The 18,160-nt window shown below is 46.8% G+C and overlaps 2 protein-coding genes across 4 annotated transcripts; one reads left to right on the top strand and one right to left on the bottom strand.

The window, feature by feature from the left end:
- The first annotated feature begins 320 nt into the window (after positions 1-320).
- Positions 321-5,409, top strand: trim69 (tripartite motif containing 69). 2 transcript variants are annotated; one of them, XM_047014714.1, is made up of 7 exons: positions 321-453; positions 1,338-2,081; positions 2,645-2,740; positions 2,846-3,079; positions 3,747-3,769; positions 3,870-3,985; positions 4,172-5,409. In XM_047014714.1, the coding sequence occupies exons 2-7, from the start codon at positions 1,452-1,454 to the stop codon at positions 4,714-4,716; spliced, it is 1,644 nt and encodes a 547-aa protein (XP_046870670.1). In that variant the 5' UTR covers positions 321-453; positions 1,338-1,451; the 3' UTR covers positions 4,717-5,409. The 2 variants fall into 2 exon arrangements, with proteins under 2 accessions (XP_046870670.1, XP_046870669.1); XM_047014713.1 differs by having other exon boundaries at positions 321-2,081.
- LOC124463022 (bone morphogenetic protein 1-like) lies at positions 5,021-18,160 on the bottom strand. Of its 2 annotated transcripts, none has more exons than XM_047014707.1 (20): positions 17,933-18,160; positions 15,241-15,351; positions 14,981-15,130; positions 14,551-14,668; positions 12,863-13,041; positions 12,662-12,767; positions 11,778-11,902; positions 11,525-11,640; positions 11,205-11,307; positions 10,482-10,598; positions 10,226-10,371; positions 9,693-9,888; positions 9,177-9,302; positions 8,716-8,879; positions 8,312-8,492; positions 7,963-8,088; positions 7,657-7,784; positions 7,292-7,505; positions 6,508-6,758; positions 5,021-6,381 (listed from the first exon to the last, which is right to left on the bottom strand). In XM_047014707.1, the coding sequence occupies exons 1-20, from the start codon at positions 18,072-18,074 to the stop codon at positions 6,247-6,249; spliced, it is 2,934 nt and encodes a 977-aa protein (XP_046870663.1). In that variant the 5' UTR covers positions 18,075-18,160; the 3' UTR covers positions 5,021-6,246. The 2 variants fall into 2 exon arrangements, with proteins under 2 accessions (XP_046870663.1, XP_046870664.1); XM_047014708.1 differs by having other exon boundaries at positions 8,716-8,876.

Below are 18,160 nucleotides of genomic sequence, written 5' to 3'. Positions count from 1 at the left end.
TATTTAGTATTAAAACACAACGTAGCCTACCAACTAATGTTGAATCAAGTTTGCCAGCCCCTTGCCACAGGATTGGATGTCTACAGCTGGCAGCACTACGGGGACAGATTGATGCTGCAGTATGCCAGGTTCAACATTGTAGACTAGTTACTAACGTGGGTACGCGCAGGGTACTGGCAGCGACAGCAGAGGGCAGACTGCAGCACCTTTTCAGACTAGAGTCGACTCGTTTCGTAAGGCGGGACAGAGAGAGTGTCCAGGAAGAGGGAGTGAGCCTGGAGAGGGGTGGGGGGTGTGTGTGTGTGTGTGTGGGGGGGGTGTCTTTCCTTTCTTTTTGTTTTTCTGAGGGACAACATGGCCAATCCCGAGGAAAAGTCCATGGACGTTCGCACCAATCAGCGACCCAGCCTTGGAGTGGCGTTGTGCCGTACTCGACAAATCCTCCTGGTTCAGGTAGGCCACAGAGGTGACAACAGGTATCCTCAACCACAAGTTCTTTCGCGTGGCTACAATGGAAGGTCTTAATGGACTTTCATAAAAAGAATCTCCTCTGACTATGGAACATACCATGTGACATGACCGTGACTGAGAATAATTAAGTGCTGTACAGACAAACTGGCAATGAATACTAAACGGTGTAAACTGTGCTACATTATCTATGTATATGATTAACTCGGAATTTCCTGATTTTAATTTTAGATGGCGATAAGGGATGACTTAAATGATGATAAATGGTTCTTATCATATTCAATTTTACAACAGTTAGAAAAACAACAAGGTGATTATATAGTCTTAACTATAAGCCTTCGATTTATAGTCTTAAATACCTTAATTCACTTCGAAAACGTTAACTGTAGGATTATTACCCATGACATGGAGCAGCTAAGCCTGCAACATTTTCAGTTTAAAATCTGAATGTAAGGTCCTGGAAGTTAAATGTTTTCAAGTGTACATTGCCATTTTTGTATGAACAACCAATAGGGAGTCAAGACAGTGAGCTCATAGTTAAATAGGACACATCTGTTTTCACTCACATTGTTCACAGAGAGCACACACGCATGCTATCACATATGGTTAGACAAATTAGTACTGAAGAAGAGTTTAGTGACAGTAAATCTTTTCAAAGAGGGACTTTGCTGAAGTTACCGCCTCAGCATTTTTTCTTCTTCAAAACAACAACCTAAACGATCTAAGGATAGAATGACCATGGCCCACCCTTAAGTTTCCTGAAGGGGGCTGTGACATCACAGAGGGGGCCGACAGAGCACAGCGCTCTATCTGGGACAGAGAGAGAGAGGCAGAGGCCGCCCCCTCACCACCCCCTTCCTTTCCCACAGTAAACGGGAAGACTGGATGAGGCCAGAGAGGGAAGCCAAACACACTGCTGGAGAAGAAGGAGCTCAAACAGCTGCAGACAAGAAGGACAAAGAAAGAGCCGGAACACAGGAGGCATGAACAAGCCCCAGGAAAAGGTGAAAAATCTCCAGTCTTCGTACACCCTCAACTTAGAACGGAGATTCAAGCAGGAAGTTACACCGGAGAAGAAAAACCTGAAGACAAAGGAAGACATTTCAAAGCCATCCGCCAAGGAGAAGCAGAGGCAGTCGAATATGAGCGCTCAGGTATCTAAAAGCTCAGCTCAGAGGCTCAGCAGAGACCTGACCTGCTCCATCTGTCTGGACCTCTTCAAGCAGCCTGTCTCCCTGCCCTGCGACCACACATTCTGCCAGGGATGCATATCTGGCTACTGGGCTGGCCCCAGAGTAGGGACAGGCTCCTGCCCCCAGTGCAGGAAGGTGTTCCCTGGCCAGAGCTACAGGCCCAATCGAATCGTGGCCAATATCGTGGAGAGCTACTGCCAGGGGCTGGAGGAAAGTGAGGCCGGGGCCGGGGTCGGGATTCGGCTGGGGGACGTCGAGGGCGCTGAGAAACCCGCTGCCCCGCTCTGCGTGCGGCACAAGGAGGAGCTGAAGCTGTACTGTGAGGAGGACCAGGAGCTGGTGTGCCTGGTGTGTGGGCTCTCTCAAGAGCACAGGAACCACAACATGGTGTGTGTCCTGGAGGCACAGCAGAGACACAGGGTGAGTCGTCACGACGTTTGATCTCGTCTCGGGCGACAAAGCGTCTGTGTTCTGTCGTTGACTGCTGCATGTCAGCGACTGTAAAGGGAATGTAGTTCACAAGCTCGGTCAGGGTTATGGATAAGATGTATGGATATTCTCTAGGCATTCCATGTAAGAATGGCATTTTACCATAGTCATGTGGTGAGGCACATCAGAGAAATAGCATGTGCAGTTCTGAATGCTTTCCCTATTGAATTGAAACGGAAAGCCTTTGTATGTCTCTGCATACCACTCAATTAGAAGTGGTATTCCACCATGCAAGTTTTCATACAGTGGCAGTTTGCGATCAACATTATGGGACGGGAGGGGTTCATATTTTCACTTCATTGCTTTCAAACGATTTTTCGAAGATCAAAAATATCGATGGAAAAAGCTGGAGGTTGTGTGCATATATAGAGGCGTGTTTTATCTCCTCCCATGCAGCCGAGGGTATTTACCATAACAGAGCTTCAGCCTTGCCTCGGCGTGGCCCAGAGGGCTCCTGGCAGGCGTCAGTAAACAGTCTGTTTCCTTCTGCCCAGGCTTCTCTCAACAGCTCCATGGACTCCCTGAAGGCAGAGCTGAACACTGCCCTGCAGTGTGAGCGAGAGGCGGAGGACGAGGTGAAGAAGCTCAAGGTCAGTCCCCCCCCCCCCTCGCTTCTCCCTCCGCGTGGAGCGTTTCGTACGTTTGCCCGTCATCGCCCCTCCTCCGCTGACCCATCGAAACCCCTCTGAAACCAGGAGCACACGGCCGACCTGAAGCAGCGCATCGAGGCCCAGTTCAGCGACCTGCACACCTTCCTGTACCAGGAGGAGAAGCTGGTGCAGGTCAAGTTGAAGACAGAGGAGAGGCGGGAGCTGATCCGATTGGACGAGCACAAGGCGCTGCTGTGCGTGGAGGTCTGCCGCCTGCAGAGGGCCCTGCACGACATCGAGGACAAGCTGAGGGAACAGGACCCCTTCTCCCTGCTCCGGGTGAGCCTGCCTTTCAAAACCCAGATGCGATGCCTCGTGGAGTCAGCTGGCTGAGCGGTTAGGGAATCGGGTTGCCAGTTTGATTCCCGGCCGTGCCAAATGGCGTTGTGTCCTTGGGCAAGGCACTTCACCCTACTTGCCTCAGGGTAATGTCCCTGTACTTACTGTAAGTCGCTCTGGATAAGAGCGTCTGCTAAATGACGAAATAGTTTACACGAGAATTCGAAACTGTTGATGCAAGGATAAGGTTTTGCTCTGCCTTGCATTTTTGTTTGGTGACGAATTCAGCATAAATTAGCTTCCACCAAATGGGAGGAAAATGACAGTACATCCCTCTGTAAGTATCGGTAATTATGTAATCATTGCAGACGAAACATTACATCTAGCTGCTAAGAGTGTGGGAGTAGGGGCAGGATGTGGAATGACCTCAGTCCAGAATGGCGAGGAGAAGAAGATAGAGGGGGTGTAGCCCTTGACCCAGCTCCAGGCTCAGGCTCAGAGCCAGGGACTTTCCCCAGCCTTCCCCAGCCATGGGGATATCCCGCAGGGTGGGATTAGCTTGAGGCCAGACATTGATGTCATGTGGAAAACAGCTTTCCCTTTTCCTAAACACTGCCAAACTAATCAGCCATCTCCTTCCTTTGTTTTTCCTTGCGTCTCGTCTCAGAACATTAAGACCCTTCTGCAGAGGTGAGAGTCTGGTAGGAGATTCGGTTTCGCCATTTAATCCTGCACCTCCCTACCCACCTTCCCACTGCCTTGTCTAAGCGGGTGCTGTTTTTTCCTCCAGGCCGTCCCTGAAGTTTGAGAAGCCCGTGCTCACTGCGCCCAGCCTGTGCGAGGGGCGCTTTGCGGGGCCGCTGCAGTATCGCGTGTGGAAATCCCTGAAAGGAAGCATCTATCCAGGTACAGTAGCCCCCCCCCCCCCCCCCCCCCCCCCCCCCCCGTACGAAAAGCCAACCGGCTTCGTTGGCGAGCGACAAACGGAAGCTCTACATCGGCACACGACACCTTTATAGTCAGTGACACATTTAGCTCCTAGGCTGATCAGCGGTCCTGAATTAACCCCAACCTGCAACCATCTGATCTCAGTTCCCGCAGCCATCACCTTCAACTCCAGCACAGCCAACCCCTGGCTGAGCCTCACCTCCTCCCTCACCTGTGTCCGCTACCAAAGCTTCAACCACTCCGTTCAGGACAACCCCCACAGGTTCAACGCCGCCCTGTCGCTGCTGGGCAGTCAGGGTTTCACCCACGGACGCCACTACTGGGAGGTGGAGGTGTACAGCAGCACCGTGTGGACCGTCGGGGTGGCGCGGGAGTCGGTGTCCAGGAAGGGAGTCATCAAGGCCCTGCCGGCGAACGGCTTCTGGACTCTGTCCCTGTCCTATGGGATCCAGTACAGGGCTGGGACGGCCCCCCCTACCGTGCTGTCCCTGGAGGAGCCGCTGGCTAGGATCGGGGTCTACCTGGACTACAAGAGGGGTCTGGTGTCTTTTTACAATGCAGAGACCATGACACATCTGTACACCTTTAGGGAGGTCTTCAGGGAAACGCTTTACCCTTACTTCAACCTCGGATTCCTGGATAAAGTCCATGAAAACGAGCCTCTGAAAGTTTTCCTCCCCAAGATCTGACTGAGGCTGGCTGGCTGGCAGGACCAGAAGTCATTGACCAGGAGAGAGGGAGAGAGGGACATGAGGGTCAATTAACTGCCCAAAAGACACATCTCACCTAAAATCACATAATAAGAACTCTCCCCATTTAAACGGACTGACAAAGCTTGAGACTTCCTGAAATTTCAGTTCAAGTTTCAATTTCAAAGGCTTGAAGTCCTCCTGCCGACATCTCTATGACGTTTTGAGATACAGTAGAAGAGAAGATCTACTATCAAAACAGAGAGAAACATGCTTAAACCAGTATCCAAATCATATTTTTTTAAAGCCTGAATTTACTTCATGACAGCACTGCAGGACTGCTTTGTTTTGGCGTGAATAGAATAATACATATCAGGGTTTCCTGCAGGAAAATGTGTCAGTTAAGGTGGTTGGGTGGAGTTTGCAGTCAGACCGGAGGGACGACGACGACGACTCCGTAGTTAAGGCGGCAGGCATGGGTTGCTTAGGCGGCCGCCTTCACTGAAAGTGCTGCGGGTTACCCTGCATGTTATTATCATGCAAAACATCTGTCAGGTAAGTTTGTGTACTACAAAGGTCTACTGCAGAAATAAATGCATTGTCCATTATAATCCTCTTTTCTTGTATACCTAATCATGTATTTGAGATATCCTGTATAACCATCTATCACACTGAGCAAGCCATTTCTAAATAAACTATGTGCATCACCATGGTGTTTCAGTCGTAAATAACGTTGGAGTCATTTAGGGACTGTGAGGGGTTGTGTCCATTTCCATGCCCTACTCATCACGACCAATCAAACACAATACATCAGGATTTTCATTATTGTTCACTGAGAAGCCTCATGAATTATTTATTCATTTAGAGTCTGGCAAGATGTCTTGGAAACATCACCAGCATGTCTTGATTGCTTTTGATGAAAGCACTTACTGTAATGGAAGGAGCCAAACAGCATCCCCACCTTCCTACAGCACGTGACCCACAGCCAGCAACAGCCATCGACTATTTATTTCTCAATTTAATCTTGAAAAAAAAAATGATATTTAAGTCTACTGTGAATATATTCTATGGTTTTTAACATACATATTGACTCTAATCCCTTTCTATCGGCCTATAACTACGTTCCACTCTCCTTTATCAGTTCATCAAACGTGAAAATACCTTTTCTCAAAAATGCAAGGCATTGGGAATCACCCGGCCCCAAAGCCATTGGTTAACAATGGCTGATCAGGGGATTGGGTTTCTCACCTGCCATTCAACTCCACTTCCTGTATGCCGCCATAGTAGACAGTTTAAACAACCAATACGTGTACTGTAAGACTGTGCCACCATTCTAACCACCCATATCATCCTGGATGGATTCATTGTGTCAATGTGGTGCTCGTATCCTTTAGAGCAAATCATGTCCAGCCTCTCTCTCTCTTAAGGCGCTGGATTGGTAGGGGTCTTTCCAAGCCTCCACTGCCCTCTGGGGGAACTGGAGAGTGGGCCGGATTGAATGTGTCCTCTTTCGTCAAGGGAACAAGGGGGTCACTTGCTTGTGTGTAGTGTGTCCTGAAACTTTGTGCTTGTGTACCGAACGTGAAAGCCCTTCTTGTTGATGGTGTCGTCGGAATGAAACTTTATAACAATGGCATCTCCAGCTGAGAAGATCTCTTCTGGGGGCTGAAAGAAAAGGAGGAATATATATATTTGAACCATCATTTGAGTGGCGAATCTAAAACAAGCTAAACAACTTTTCTAATGTGAGCGGAACTTCCCTTGGTTCGGGAAGGAAGTTGTTAGCTTTACCCCAGATCCACAGTAGCGTCCAAGCCTGGGAGCCTTTACGTCTGCACCGTCAAAGAGCTCCAAGTAGTCATAGCCACAGTCGGCCTCCTCCTCGATCTCAAAAGTCTGGAAGATGAGTTCTACCCCGTAGCCTTTGTCGGCAGAGACCACCCACTGGCATTGTGCCCCTTCCGGATAGTTGTTATCCCCAAACTGGGCGTGGGAGTAGAGGTCCTTCGTCTTGACCTCAGCTTTAAGACTTCCTCCGCACTCTGAAAAATGCACAACCACAAAATTACAGACGAGACGCAGAGAATAGCTCATGCAAGCGAAGGAATGTTGCGATCCTTTCGGGGGAGGCTGCGTTTTCGCCCCCACATGCTCTGCAATTTTCATGAGGGATTGCAAGAACACAATCTTCTGAGCTCAGAAACTATCTTTAATACACCCTGCTGCTGAGGAGAGCTACTGTACAATTCTCTTGACATTACTGTCCATTTCTTTTTTCACTTTGATTTCAGGGGTAAGGAATTTCACAATGATAGGAAATGCGTTTGATCTTTACACGAATCCTTGGAAATTTGCTGTCACTGCAGGGGTTTATTGACATGCAAACCAGAGCAGGAAATAAAGATTAAAATGACCTTCAGTGTTGTGCTTCCTTGTCAAACATACATAGAGAACAGCACCAGACCTGCAATTATTGTTACTCACGGTAACCGTAAAACAGTATTGAGAAAAAAATACAAACCCCCCGATCTGTAAATCCCTTACAAACGTCCGGCCTTGGACCCGCTCTGCTCACCCGCGCTGTGCGAAGCCCCGAAGCCCCTCTTTTGCACGGAGTTGTCCGAAAAGAAACGGAGGAACAACCGGTTGCCGCTGGAGACGACCGGGGATGGCTTCTGGGCGCCGCAGAAGCGCCCTAAACTGGGAGCGCGCCCGTCCCGCCCATCGTAGATCTCCAGGTGGTCATAGGCACACTCAAGGTGGGCCTCCATGTCCATCTCATCGAAGACCTGAGAGGAACAGACACACTGAATGTACTGGGAACCCGAGCGGTACTGCAGACGTCGACCACAAACACGCACGTGTCTGAGGATGATACGGTTCAGACAAAAGGGAGTCGAAATAGGCCTGACTGTATGGATGGGCATGCCTGAAACGTACTATCTTGATGCGATGACCCGGGGTGGTGGACAGAGCCCAGGTGCAGGCCTTCTTGCTGGGGTATTTGTCTGGCCAGTTCGGGCTGGTGATTGTACCTGAGACGGCGCTCACCTGATGGTCACAGCCAGCTGGAACAGAAACAGCTGTAAATGACTGTTCATTCCCCCCTGGCTCCACTGATCGCTTAGGAAGCTGAAAGAGCTAGACAAGTTGCCACGGGTTGATCGTATGTGATGATATGTTGGATGTTTGAATGAGTGGGAAGCTGTGTGGTCGTCGGATGCACGCGGAAGTTAGGACATGTACCTTCTTTGCAGTCGTGCTTGTTGTCGTGCAGAACGAAGCCACTGCGACACTGACAGCTGTAGCTTCCAAAGGTATTGATACAGTCCTGTTGGCAGCCTCCGTTCTCTTTCGAACACTCGTCCTTGTCTGGGGAACAAAAGGTTCATGTGGAATCAAGTGTTGACGGGCCTGAGATCTGCCTATGACCGAAGACACCTCACAACTGAAAACGCTCTGGAATACCCTGGTTTCAGAGTATCACATTATACAGTACCACAGCATATTATACAGGATCGAGCGTCTTGTCAAAGTTTCCATTAGGGATTCACAGTTTGACAGTTTTGTTGCAATAATGCATTGCAGGGCTCACCGAAGAAGAACTGGGCTTTGAAGCCCTTCTTTGACACGGTGTTGTCTGACTTGAATTCAATGCGCATGTTGTTGAACTGGGAAGTGATGGTCTCGGGTTTCTCTGCGCCACAGAATTTTCCATGAAGCCGAGAATCAGCCGTCAGCCCACTTCGCACCTCAACATAATCATATTTGCATACCTGGTAAAGACAAATAACATATCAGTTCCTCTCTACAGCATGCAATATCATAGAGAATCACAGCAGGGACTGCCATGATTGACCCAGCCTATAAATAATAATACACCGTGCTATAGAACAATGTCTCCTGACATTCCATTTAATTGCCTTTTACAATGAACGTCTGATTTCCGCTGCTTCTTTTCCCATTTTTAATTAGCCTCTCTAATCCAGCAGTGCTTACATCATTGCCCTCCGTCTCAAAGACATCAAAGAGCAGGGTGATGCGGTACTGGATGGGGGCCACCAGCTGCCAAACACAGTTCTTGTTGGGGGGGTACTCCTTGGGCCAGCCGGGGGTATTGATGGACCCGTTGAGCTGGGTGATGAAGCCGCCACACGCAGCTGCTAGGGGGGATACAGGGCATACGTCAGTACGGTACCACGGAGACCACTCCGCATCGCCGCACTCCGCAGTCACATCCATCAGGTAGCGCGGAGACAAGGATAGGTCGAAAGTGCATTCGTGAATTATTTTATCCTGAAATCAGAGCCAGATCAAACCCCGCGGAGTTACAGCAGTGGGTGCCCTTTGTTTATTTGAATTAATATATTTTTTTTTCATCTTTATTTCGCCAGGTAAGCTAGTTGAGAACAAGTTCTCATTTGCAACTGCGACCTGAACGTTGTACGTTCTCCTCTTACCCTCACAGCCGCGTCTGTCGGAGGCCAGCTCGTAACCAGGGTCACAGGCGCACCGGTAACTCCCCAAGGTGTTCAGGCAACGCTGCTCGCAGTTGCCATTGTCCGGCTTGGAGCACTCATCCATCTCTGTCAGACAGAAGCAAACGAACGAGTGACAAGGATGAGCGAATCATTAGCATGAAAATATAAATCCTTTAAGGACAAATCTATATTCATGGGTTTCTCCACTGTCAAGCGTGAGTGTAGGAGGGATCGACCCAAGGGCAAGCAGATGAGGCAGATGTTCATTCGAAACAAGAGCATGGCAACAGAAATACAAACAACTGCCAAAACAAAGACTGACAATGAAGTAGCAAACATACGGGGCAGGGTATCACACAGCGTAAACACGCAAGGACAAAAGGTGAACAAATGAATAGTTCTTTTGGAAAGTCTGAATGGGAATAGTGCGTTCATCCTCCTCCTCTCCATCATCAGTACCACCATCGTCATCCAAAAAAGCGCACGGCCACTTACCTTTGAAGTAGTTGGCAGCAAACCCAGCCTTATTGACGGAGCCGTCGGACACAAACTTCATCCACAGCCGGTTGGAGCTGCTTTTGATGTCGTCTGGTTTGTCGTAGCCACAGAATCTTCCGAGCAGGGGGCTTCCCTCAGCGTGTCCGTCTCTGACCTCCAGGTAGTCATAGGCACAGTTGTCATGCTTCTCAATCTATAGCAAATCCAAGCAGGAGGTGGAAGTTGGTACTTTGGGACCCCACTTTCTGACCCCACTGTCTGAAGCAAAATGCACGTTGCTCAGTAATTGCTGTAGTATGGACATTCATTCAACCGAGACCAGCACTGAATTGTACTCAGAAAGGCACGATGAATACAAATGTCCTCCCTACTCCACCTAACCCACATTGTAGACCTTGTTACCTACTGGAGGAATTGTGATGGGATTACTTATTTTTCTCTTCCCCTATCTCACAGCCTCGCCAATCTCTCTCCTTGATGTCTCTCTCTGCGTCTCTCTCTCTGCCCCTTCACTCTCCCCCAGTTTTTACCTCAAAAGACTGGAAGGAGAGGCCAACATGGAAATCCTGTGCTACCGTGATCTTCCACACGCATACTTTGCTGGGCCGGTAGTCGTCGGGATAATTGGGAGACTGAATCTGGCCATTGTCGCGATTTACCTCTCCCCCACAGATGGCTGCGGGGGCGAAAGGGAAGGAAGTACATCTTCCATGAATTCTCTCAACAACAATATGGACTTCCACGTCTTCCCGTTCATTTGAGATCAATGCGACCTATTCACAATACCTTCATACACCGCCGAGAAGCCCTTGCCCACCCAATTGCTGCTGCTCCTGAATTCAATCCACAGACGGCTGTCAGTTGAGATGATTGGTTCAGGAATCTGGTCGCCACAGAGCCGGCCTATAGCAAATACATGAGCACACCAACGCACCAGTTCAAATGTGAGGGTGGGCTGACTGCAGCAGTATTGAGGTTCCATCTGTTATTTTTCACCTTATTGGCATAGCTTTGCATTTAAATGATGAATATGAATAATGAATGAGTTCATCATTATAATATCTATTTAACTTTTGGCCTTCAAAAAGTTGTGTCCTATGTTTTTGTCCATTACATTGTCTGAAACCTTTTCGAATTGCTAAAGTTGAGGTAAAAAGGATGAGATTCTGCTACTGCATGATGGTAGATATGGTCGAACAACATTCAACAATTTAGCGCTCAAACACAGCAAATCTCAAAGCGTTCAATTTGCGCCAGCCGTGTTTTATACTCTCAAGAGAGTGGACCCAAACAACACCCACCAGGTAAGATGAACACTCGCAGTGTTAAATGACCATGTCGAAATGAGCTGTGCATGTTACCTGCCGCGATTCTGCTCTACACCGAACAACACCACACAAAAGGTTACACTTTGAACTCGGAGGGCTTTCCCCAGGCAGATGCAGACTGGTGTCTCTGGGTTGCTCCCTGTGGAGGACTTCTACTGTGTGAGCTCATCCATGTAAAGACCTGTCAATGGGCCTTTTCTCCAGAACCCGTCTCGGACCTCCACATGGTCGTACCAGCACAAGTGACTCCTGTAGAGATCCATGGAGGTGAAATTCAGAATGATCTGTGGGGGTAAATGGACAGGAAGTAAGGAAGTGAAATGGGAAGACAGGCACTTTAAATGAATTTAAATGAAAGCTCTAGATTTGTCCTGTCTTTACCCACATTTCACAATAGCCACATTATTTAACACACGGGATCACTATCACCAATCGGTCTTGTGAAAACCTCCATAAAGCGTGTGTGTGTGTGTGGGGGGGAGGGTAACATTTTGAACCCACCTTCTCTCCAGGTGTTACAGATATTCTCCAGACACAGTGAGCATATGCTGCATAGCCGTTAGGAAACCCAGGAGAGGAGAGGTTTCCAACACTGTCTTGTAAGCTCTCACCGCATTCTGTCAAACATCACACAAGACAAAGTTAGTCTGTATTTAACGATCATAGAATAACCTCCAGCAGAAGATGACTTGCTTATGTTCAGTAAGTATAGTAACGATAAAGGCACGAGAGGGTTGGAGAAGTCGAGTCTCACTTGGACACTTGTAGAGTTTGCGAGCTTGGGCAATGTCTCCTTTGCTGAGTCTGGTTCTCTGCCCTATGGGTGGCCTGACACTGTTCACATCATAGCGTGGCAAAATGGTGTCTAGGAAAATCCCTCTGCGTTTGAGACAAGACGATAAGAGGAGATAGAGGAGAGGCAGCCAGCTGGAGTAGAAGGAAGGTATTTCACTTATCTGTCGATGAATAAACCAACAGCAAATAAAATAATTCTATCAAAAAAGTATGACAAACTATTATAAAATATATATGTGAGTCGGATAATTGCTTGGGTCATTCACAGTACTTGTGATCATTTCCTAATAAAGGCTTGGGCTAGCTTGGGGAATATTATATGCTGAGCTTTGAAATAACAGAGCAGGCTTGTTTGACACTTTCATTACTTTATCAACCTCCTTTTCTGTCCAGGGGAGCTAGCTGGGGGCTGACTCTCACCCAGTTCCCATGGTGATGCGCCCATGAATGACAGGCATGTGCAAGCTGAGCGGTCTGAATGAAAGCTTTACAGTAGACTGTGCCAACCAGCTCAGTGGAGCCCACCCCTGAATACCAGAAAACAAGGCCACCGCAGCCCAAATTATCCTACACAAAGCCCTAACAGACAGGCCTCCACGACCTGGGCCAGGGAGGAGGTGAAAGCGCAAAAAAAGCTCAACAGAGCAAAAGCAACAGGGTAACAACTTGCACGAGACAGCGATGAAAAAGGGGCTGCTGTGAAATAATTGTCCCTCACCTGCAGGACCAAACAAATATGATCTGATTCGGTTTCGTTCGGGGCCTCATCCAAACAAAAACACAGATGTGGATGCATGCTGTAATGCAAACCCCAACTTGAACAAGGATTAGTGACGCGCTGACCTGGAGAATGTGTTCCTTGCATAATGCATGATGCTGTCAAAGTCATATCCTTCGCTGAGTGAGTCAACCTCTCCCGGCTCCACTTTCAGGAAGTTGTACTCTTGTCCTGTTCATCAATTGTTAACTCAAGTCATGGAGGAAGTGCTAAACTGCATCTGGTGCATCAAAACAGCAAAGGAAAAAGACACGCGTGCTTCTTACCTGGCTGGATGTTGTCTCTGATAATGCTCACGTGTTCATCTCTGTCTGGCCGTGTATGTTCGTGCCAGAAGCCAATCACGTGGCCCAATTCATGCACGACTATCCCAAACTTGTCACAGTTCTTGCCTATGGAAATAGCCTGTGGACCCCCGCCCCTTCTCCCCACATAGGAGCAACACCTGGAGGGACACAGGAAGCAGAGGGACACAGGAAGCAGAGGGACACAAGAAGCAAAGAGACACAGGAAGCAGAAAGACACAGGAAGCAGCAGAGAGACACAGGAAGCAGATAGACACAGGAAGCAGAGGGACACAGGAAGGAGCAGAGACACAGGAAGCAGCAGAGGGACACAGAAAGTAGAGGGACACAGGAAGCAGCAGAGGGACACAGGAAGCAGATAGACACAGGAAGCAGATAGACACAGGACGCAGAGGGACACAGGAAGCAGAGGGACACAGGAAGCAGCAGAGAGACACAGGAAGCAGATAGACACAGGAAGCAGAGAGACACAGGAAGCAGCAGAGGGACACAGGGGACAGGAACAAAGTCTAATCAAATCAAACCTATATTACCTGAAACACAAAAGGACACAAAAAGCCTTCCAGAACACAAGAAACACAACAACAAGCTTGTAATGCTTGTTATGCAGCACAGGTAAAGAGCTTGTGTAGATGCAACTGGCTTGTAAAGCCCTCTCACCAGCATTAACAAAGAGAGTACAGTACAGACCACATTGTATACCACTATAAACATCACAGAGAATAGCAGGCGAAGTGTGTCTTAAGATCTCATTAAAAGGTTCTTTGGCAGAGTATTCCAAAGGCTGGAAAATAAATACAAGTAAAAGCAGCCTCTCCATGTATCTTGGTCCTGGGTTTAGGAACTGTTATCAGTTAGGTGCCAGAAGACCTGAGGGGTCTACTCGGTGTGTATCTTGAAAGCATGCTGGAAAAGGGACGTTTGGGACACAGGGACATTGAGACCCGGGTACATAGGGACACATGGTGGTTTATCCAGGTGTCACACTTTGTCCCCTTGATTCAAAATATGGCCCTGAGAGTGAAATATGCTATTGGTCAAATACTATGATAAATCCCGCTGCAATCATGTCAACGCAAACGGAAAGCTACATGACTATTGGTAGCCATCACCCTTCTGGATCTCCACTAAGCAGTGATGGGGCAACTAACTGAAGGTCTAGTGAGCTGGGCTGAGCTGAGTAGAGACTGTCCTAGACATAAATCACAGAAATGATCAGCTTCTTGGGATTTAGTCCAATCATTTAAATCACTAGGTACTAAATTCTAGCAGCCAGATAGAAGTTCAAATCATGATCGATCTTTGATACTTTCACAAAACGAGCATATGAACTATTTGACTAAATTTTGTGACTTGAATAATACTAAACGCTTGGATGATGGGTGCAGAGAATGCTCTATGAAGCCTTTCAACTGGCTTGTTAAAAAGATGACACTCTAAGTTTGAATGTATTCATTTGCACTGAGAGATCTATATTCTATGCTCCCCGCTTTTTTTTGTATGTGCTTGGCCTAGCTGCTCCAAAGCACGGAGGTTTTCCTCAAAGGGGAACCACATTGCCAAAAACAAACCAATTTTCATCGCAAATAACTGGTGAAATCAATACATGGGTGTCTTGACATGGTGACAGGATTTTAGAGTCTCCTTACCCACAAGGTCGATAGGTGAAGACAATGTAGCTCTCCTCAGTCGTCCTGTCGATGAAGGTTACACAGGTGTGCTTCTCCCAGTGACGCATTGCCTGGCGAAAAATGGCTCGCTGACTGCCTAAAAAGATGAAATGTTTTTCAATGCTCCTTCAATCCATTACTGTGTTTACAATACATACTGTACTGTAGGTTAGGGAACGTTTGTGGAAATAGACATCAATATCAAACACAATTCTTTTTTTTCAACGATGTATGTTCTAAAATGAATGTAACTTGGATCTCAGGAAACAATATTGAATCAATCTCTGGGTCAAGAAACATTCAGGAAAACGTCTTTACGTATATAAGTGTTGGTAAACTTACTGTCTGTTTGTCTTTTCTATCTGTCTGGTACCTACCAGTTTGACTGCAAGTTCGACTCTGAACTCACCACTGAAATTGCCACTAATAACATAAGGGATAACACCATCTGGCCACACCCTCTCGGGTCTAGAGGTTGCCGCCCTCTTTCTACGACGCACTCCCTGTCTGCCTGCGTCCATGCCGCCCTCACTGCTCTCAGCGATGGACGACGTGTTCACTGTAACAAACACATGCAAACAGTCTTGGTTTCCGTTAAGGTAACAACGGCGTGGTCTTCGAGACGGCTAGCGATAATACATGAGGCTGACTCCTGTCTGGATCCCATACCTGGCTGTGTCTCATTGCCATGCCGGCTGTGCCTTGCAGCATCCAGAACCCGGACCGCATCAAACATGCGGAGGTCCTCCTCATCCAAGGCGATGTCTCCTAAAAAGGCAGCTGAGATGCACACACACACACACACACACACATGCACAAACACACATGCACACATGCACACACACACACATGCACACACACACACACACACATGCACACACAACCAATCTATCACTCTGTCTGCTTTTTGTGGCGAGTAAATATAAAAGCGAAATATTGCTTCTCTCTCTCCCAATGGTCGGAATAGCAAGGCTCTGTGATTCGGATATTCTATTTGAACCGGCACACACACACACCTTTCTCACACAGTACAGCCTTCACTATGAGAGGACTTCTGTACACGCGAGCAGTCACACAGGAATAAATACATTGGGACACCTTTTCCAGCGCTGGAAATAGAGCCTGAATCATGACAGTCAGGAAAAGCCTGGTAGTGTGCTACTGAGCAACTGTTTATTTATTTGTCGGTTATTTTATTTTAGAAAGGGACTAAAGGGCATACAATAACGGTTATTGCTGTATTGTTATATACCTGTACACATGATACACATTGTATACCTGTTGCACTTTATTTGATGTCGCACTGACTCGGTTCCAATGTGGTTGTTGTACGATGCACAAAGAAAAATAAAGATTCGATTCTATACATAATTTCAACATGTCAGTTAAACTAAAACCTGCAAACCAATTATCCACAAACTCCCAAAGTGACTGAGGGAAGTATTTTAACAGATACAAAGGATTTAGGCAGGTAAGTACAGTATATAGACCTCTCATTAACCCAATATTTTCCAGTAGCTTGCTTTTAAATGCTCAGTGTTTATTTTCATATACATATCATATTCATATCAAATGAATATGAGTCCCACTACAGTTCACATGTAATCTAAAACTATCATGTGGAGGTCAAACTGGAACCGTACAATTAACCCACATGCAAGTGCACTTTCACTTGAGGTACAAATGAGCTTATCAAATCATGGGCCAGGTCTTGCCTTTGAAGCCAAATTCACTCATGCAAAGCGAGATTATGAATGGGTCACTGCCCCCCGGCACTGTAGCTAGCACAAAATGCCTTGCGGCCAAAGGGATTTCATCGGCGCCCAAAAGAGGACAGCCGGACTGGCCTCAGAAACCTCTGGTTTCCAGGCAACACGTCCGCCGAGAGAGGAGAGGTGTGAGGTGAGAAGACTGATGACCTTGAGGAAGACGAATGAAGGTGGAAAGTGAAGACGGAACTATGAAAAGACATTATGGGACGTACGGACGGAAGATGGTGTTTAGGAGCTTTAATCTAATGTCAAAATGGCGTCACTAGCTATGTAGCTCAAAATAAACAGAGCAACTACCCAAGCTCTGAAAAAAGACATTGTCTGGATCTTTTTTTACGGTTCGCTGGAGTTTAGGCAAGCTAAAAGAGCATGCGTGATTCGTCATTGGACAAAGCTCTTTTCATGGCAGTCTAAATCTGACAGCTGCTATTCAATACATTAGATCACCTTGGACAGACTTTCACTGTGGAACAATTAATGTGGAGAAAATGATGTTGTGGTGGAAAGGGTTTCCATAGAGTACCTGTAGGAAGTCTACTTTAAAAAGCATAGTTTAAGTTATTAACTTAGTATGGGAGTGTATGGACTTTCGAGGGGTAGGTGGATGTTACCGTTGATGTTGTTTTGGTAACACAACCTGTAACTTTCCCTTCACAATACCTACCTACCCCTAAGTTTGAAGTGATACTGCTATCACTTTATACCTTTTAGATACCATATGTACCTGCAATGGTTTTACTATACGTATTTCTTTGCAGTTACATGGGTGTTAGTGTTGATGTAAAGTGTTGGCATGTAATAGTTTCATGTTACGTCAGTAGCATACCATAATAATTACAGTAGAATTTAGCAAACTAAATATTACATTATGTGCCAAAGTGGACATTGGAAACAACATTGGAAAATGTGTCATATCAGCTAAGATACCAATAATTCGGTGATGTTAATGGGTCGTGAACTTCAGGAAGTCAATGCACGCCTGTTGAGCCAAGTAGGCCACTGTAGGACTGTCTTTATCACTGCCAAGATTTGGTGAGGTATGCAGGCGTTCACCGGGACGGAAATTAATGCAGTTTTTTTAATGCAGTGTAATGTTTTTTGCAAAATGTCCTAACATTCAAAAAATAAGTATCTCACTTTGTCAATGCTGTGTTGTGTCTATGGTTGATAAAAACAAATCATTTAATATGTAAGTTTATGGGGAAAATAGTGCAGTAGAGTGTACAATTGAGAAATGATATATACAACTTCTTCAAAGTTGTACAATTTTGTTAGAACTTTTAAATACTAATAAAAAGTAAGGTTTCAGTAGAAAGGAAAATAATTGGCAATGGCAAAACAGTTTGACGAAACGGCATATGTGACTCATCAAATGACTTCGATAAAAAAAGATCCTATTGTACATTATGGATAGATGTGGTTAAATAACCCACTGAGTGATCGGAACAGGACGTACACATTCACTTGCGTCTCAGACGTGCTTAAAATAATCAACAACCTTTAACTTTAAGATCGTGGAGTGTAGCCTAGGTTAGCCTATTCAAACCCAACGCAGATGATTTTACACAAGAGGGGACAAATCACGTTACCAGCTTTGCAGGGATCCTTGTAGTCGATTGCGTCTGGGTAACTGAGGTCAATCAAGTTGCCCGTGTCTTCTAACTCTAATTCAACCGCTAGAAGAACGCGTAACCAGGACAGCAGAAACAAATACCTCGGAAAAATAGGCATACCTGTACCTTGTTGTCGGAATGTGCACAGGTTTTGAACAAAAACAATTCAAAGAAAGAGGAAGGAAAGGGAGACACAGAGACGAT

Source organism: Hypomesus transpacificus, unplaced genomic scaffold (genome assembly GCF_021917145.1).
Source record: "Hypomesus transpacificus isolate Combined female unplaced genomic scaffold, fHypTra1 scaffold_27, whole genome shotgun sequence".
NCBI lineage: Eukaryota > Metazoa > Chordata > Actinopteri > Osmeriformes > Osmeridae > Hypomesus > Hypomesus transpacificus.
Note: the sequence above shows the minus strand (reverse complement) of the source record. Positions and strands in the feature narration are given on the sequence as shown.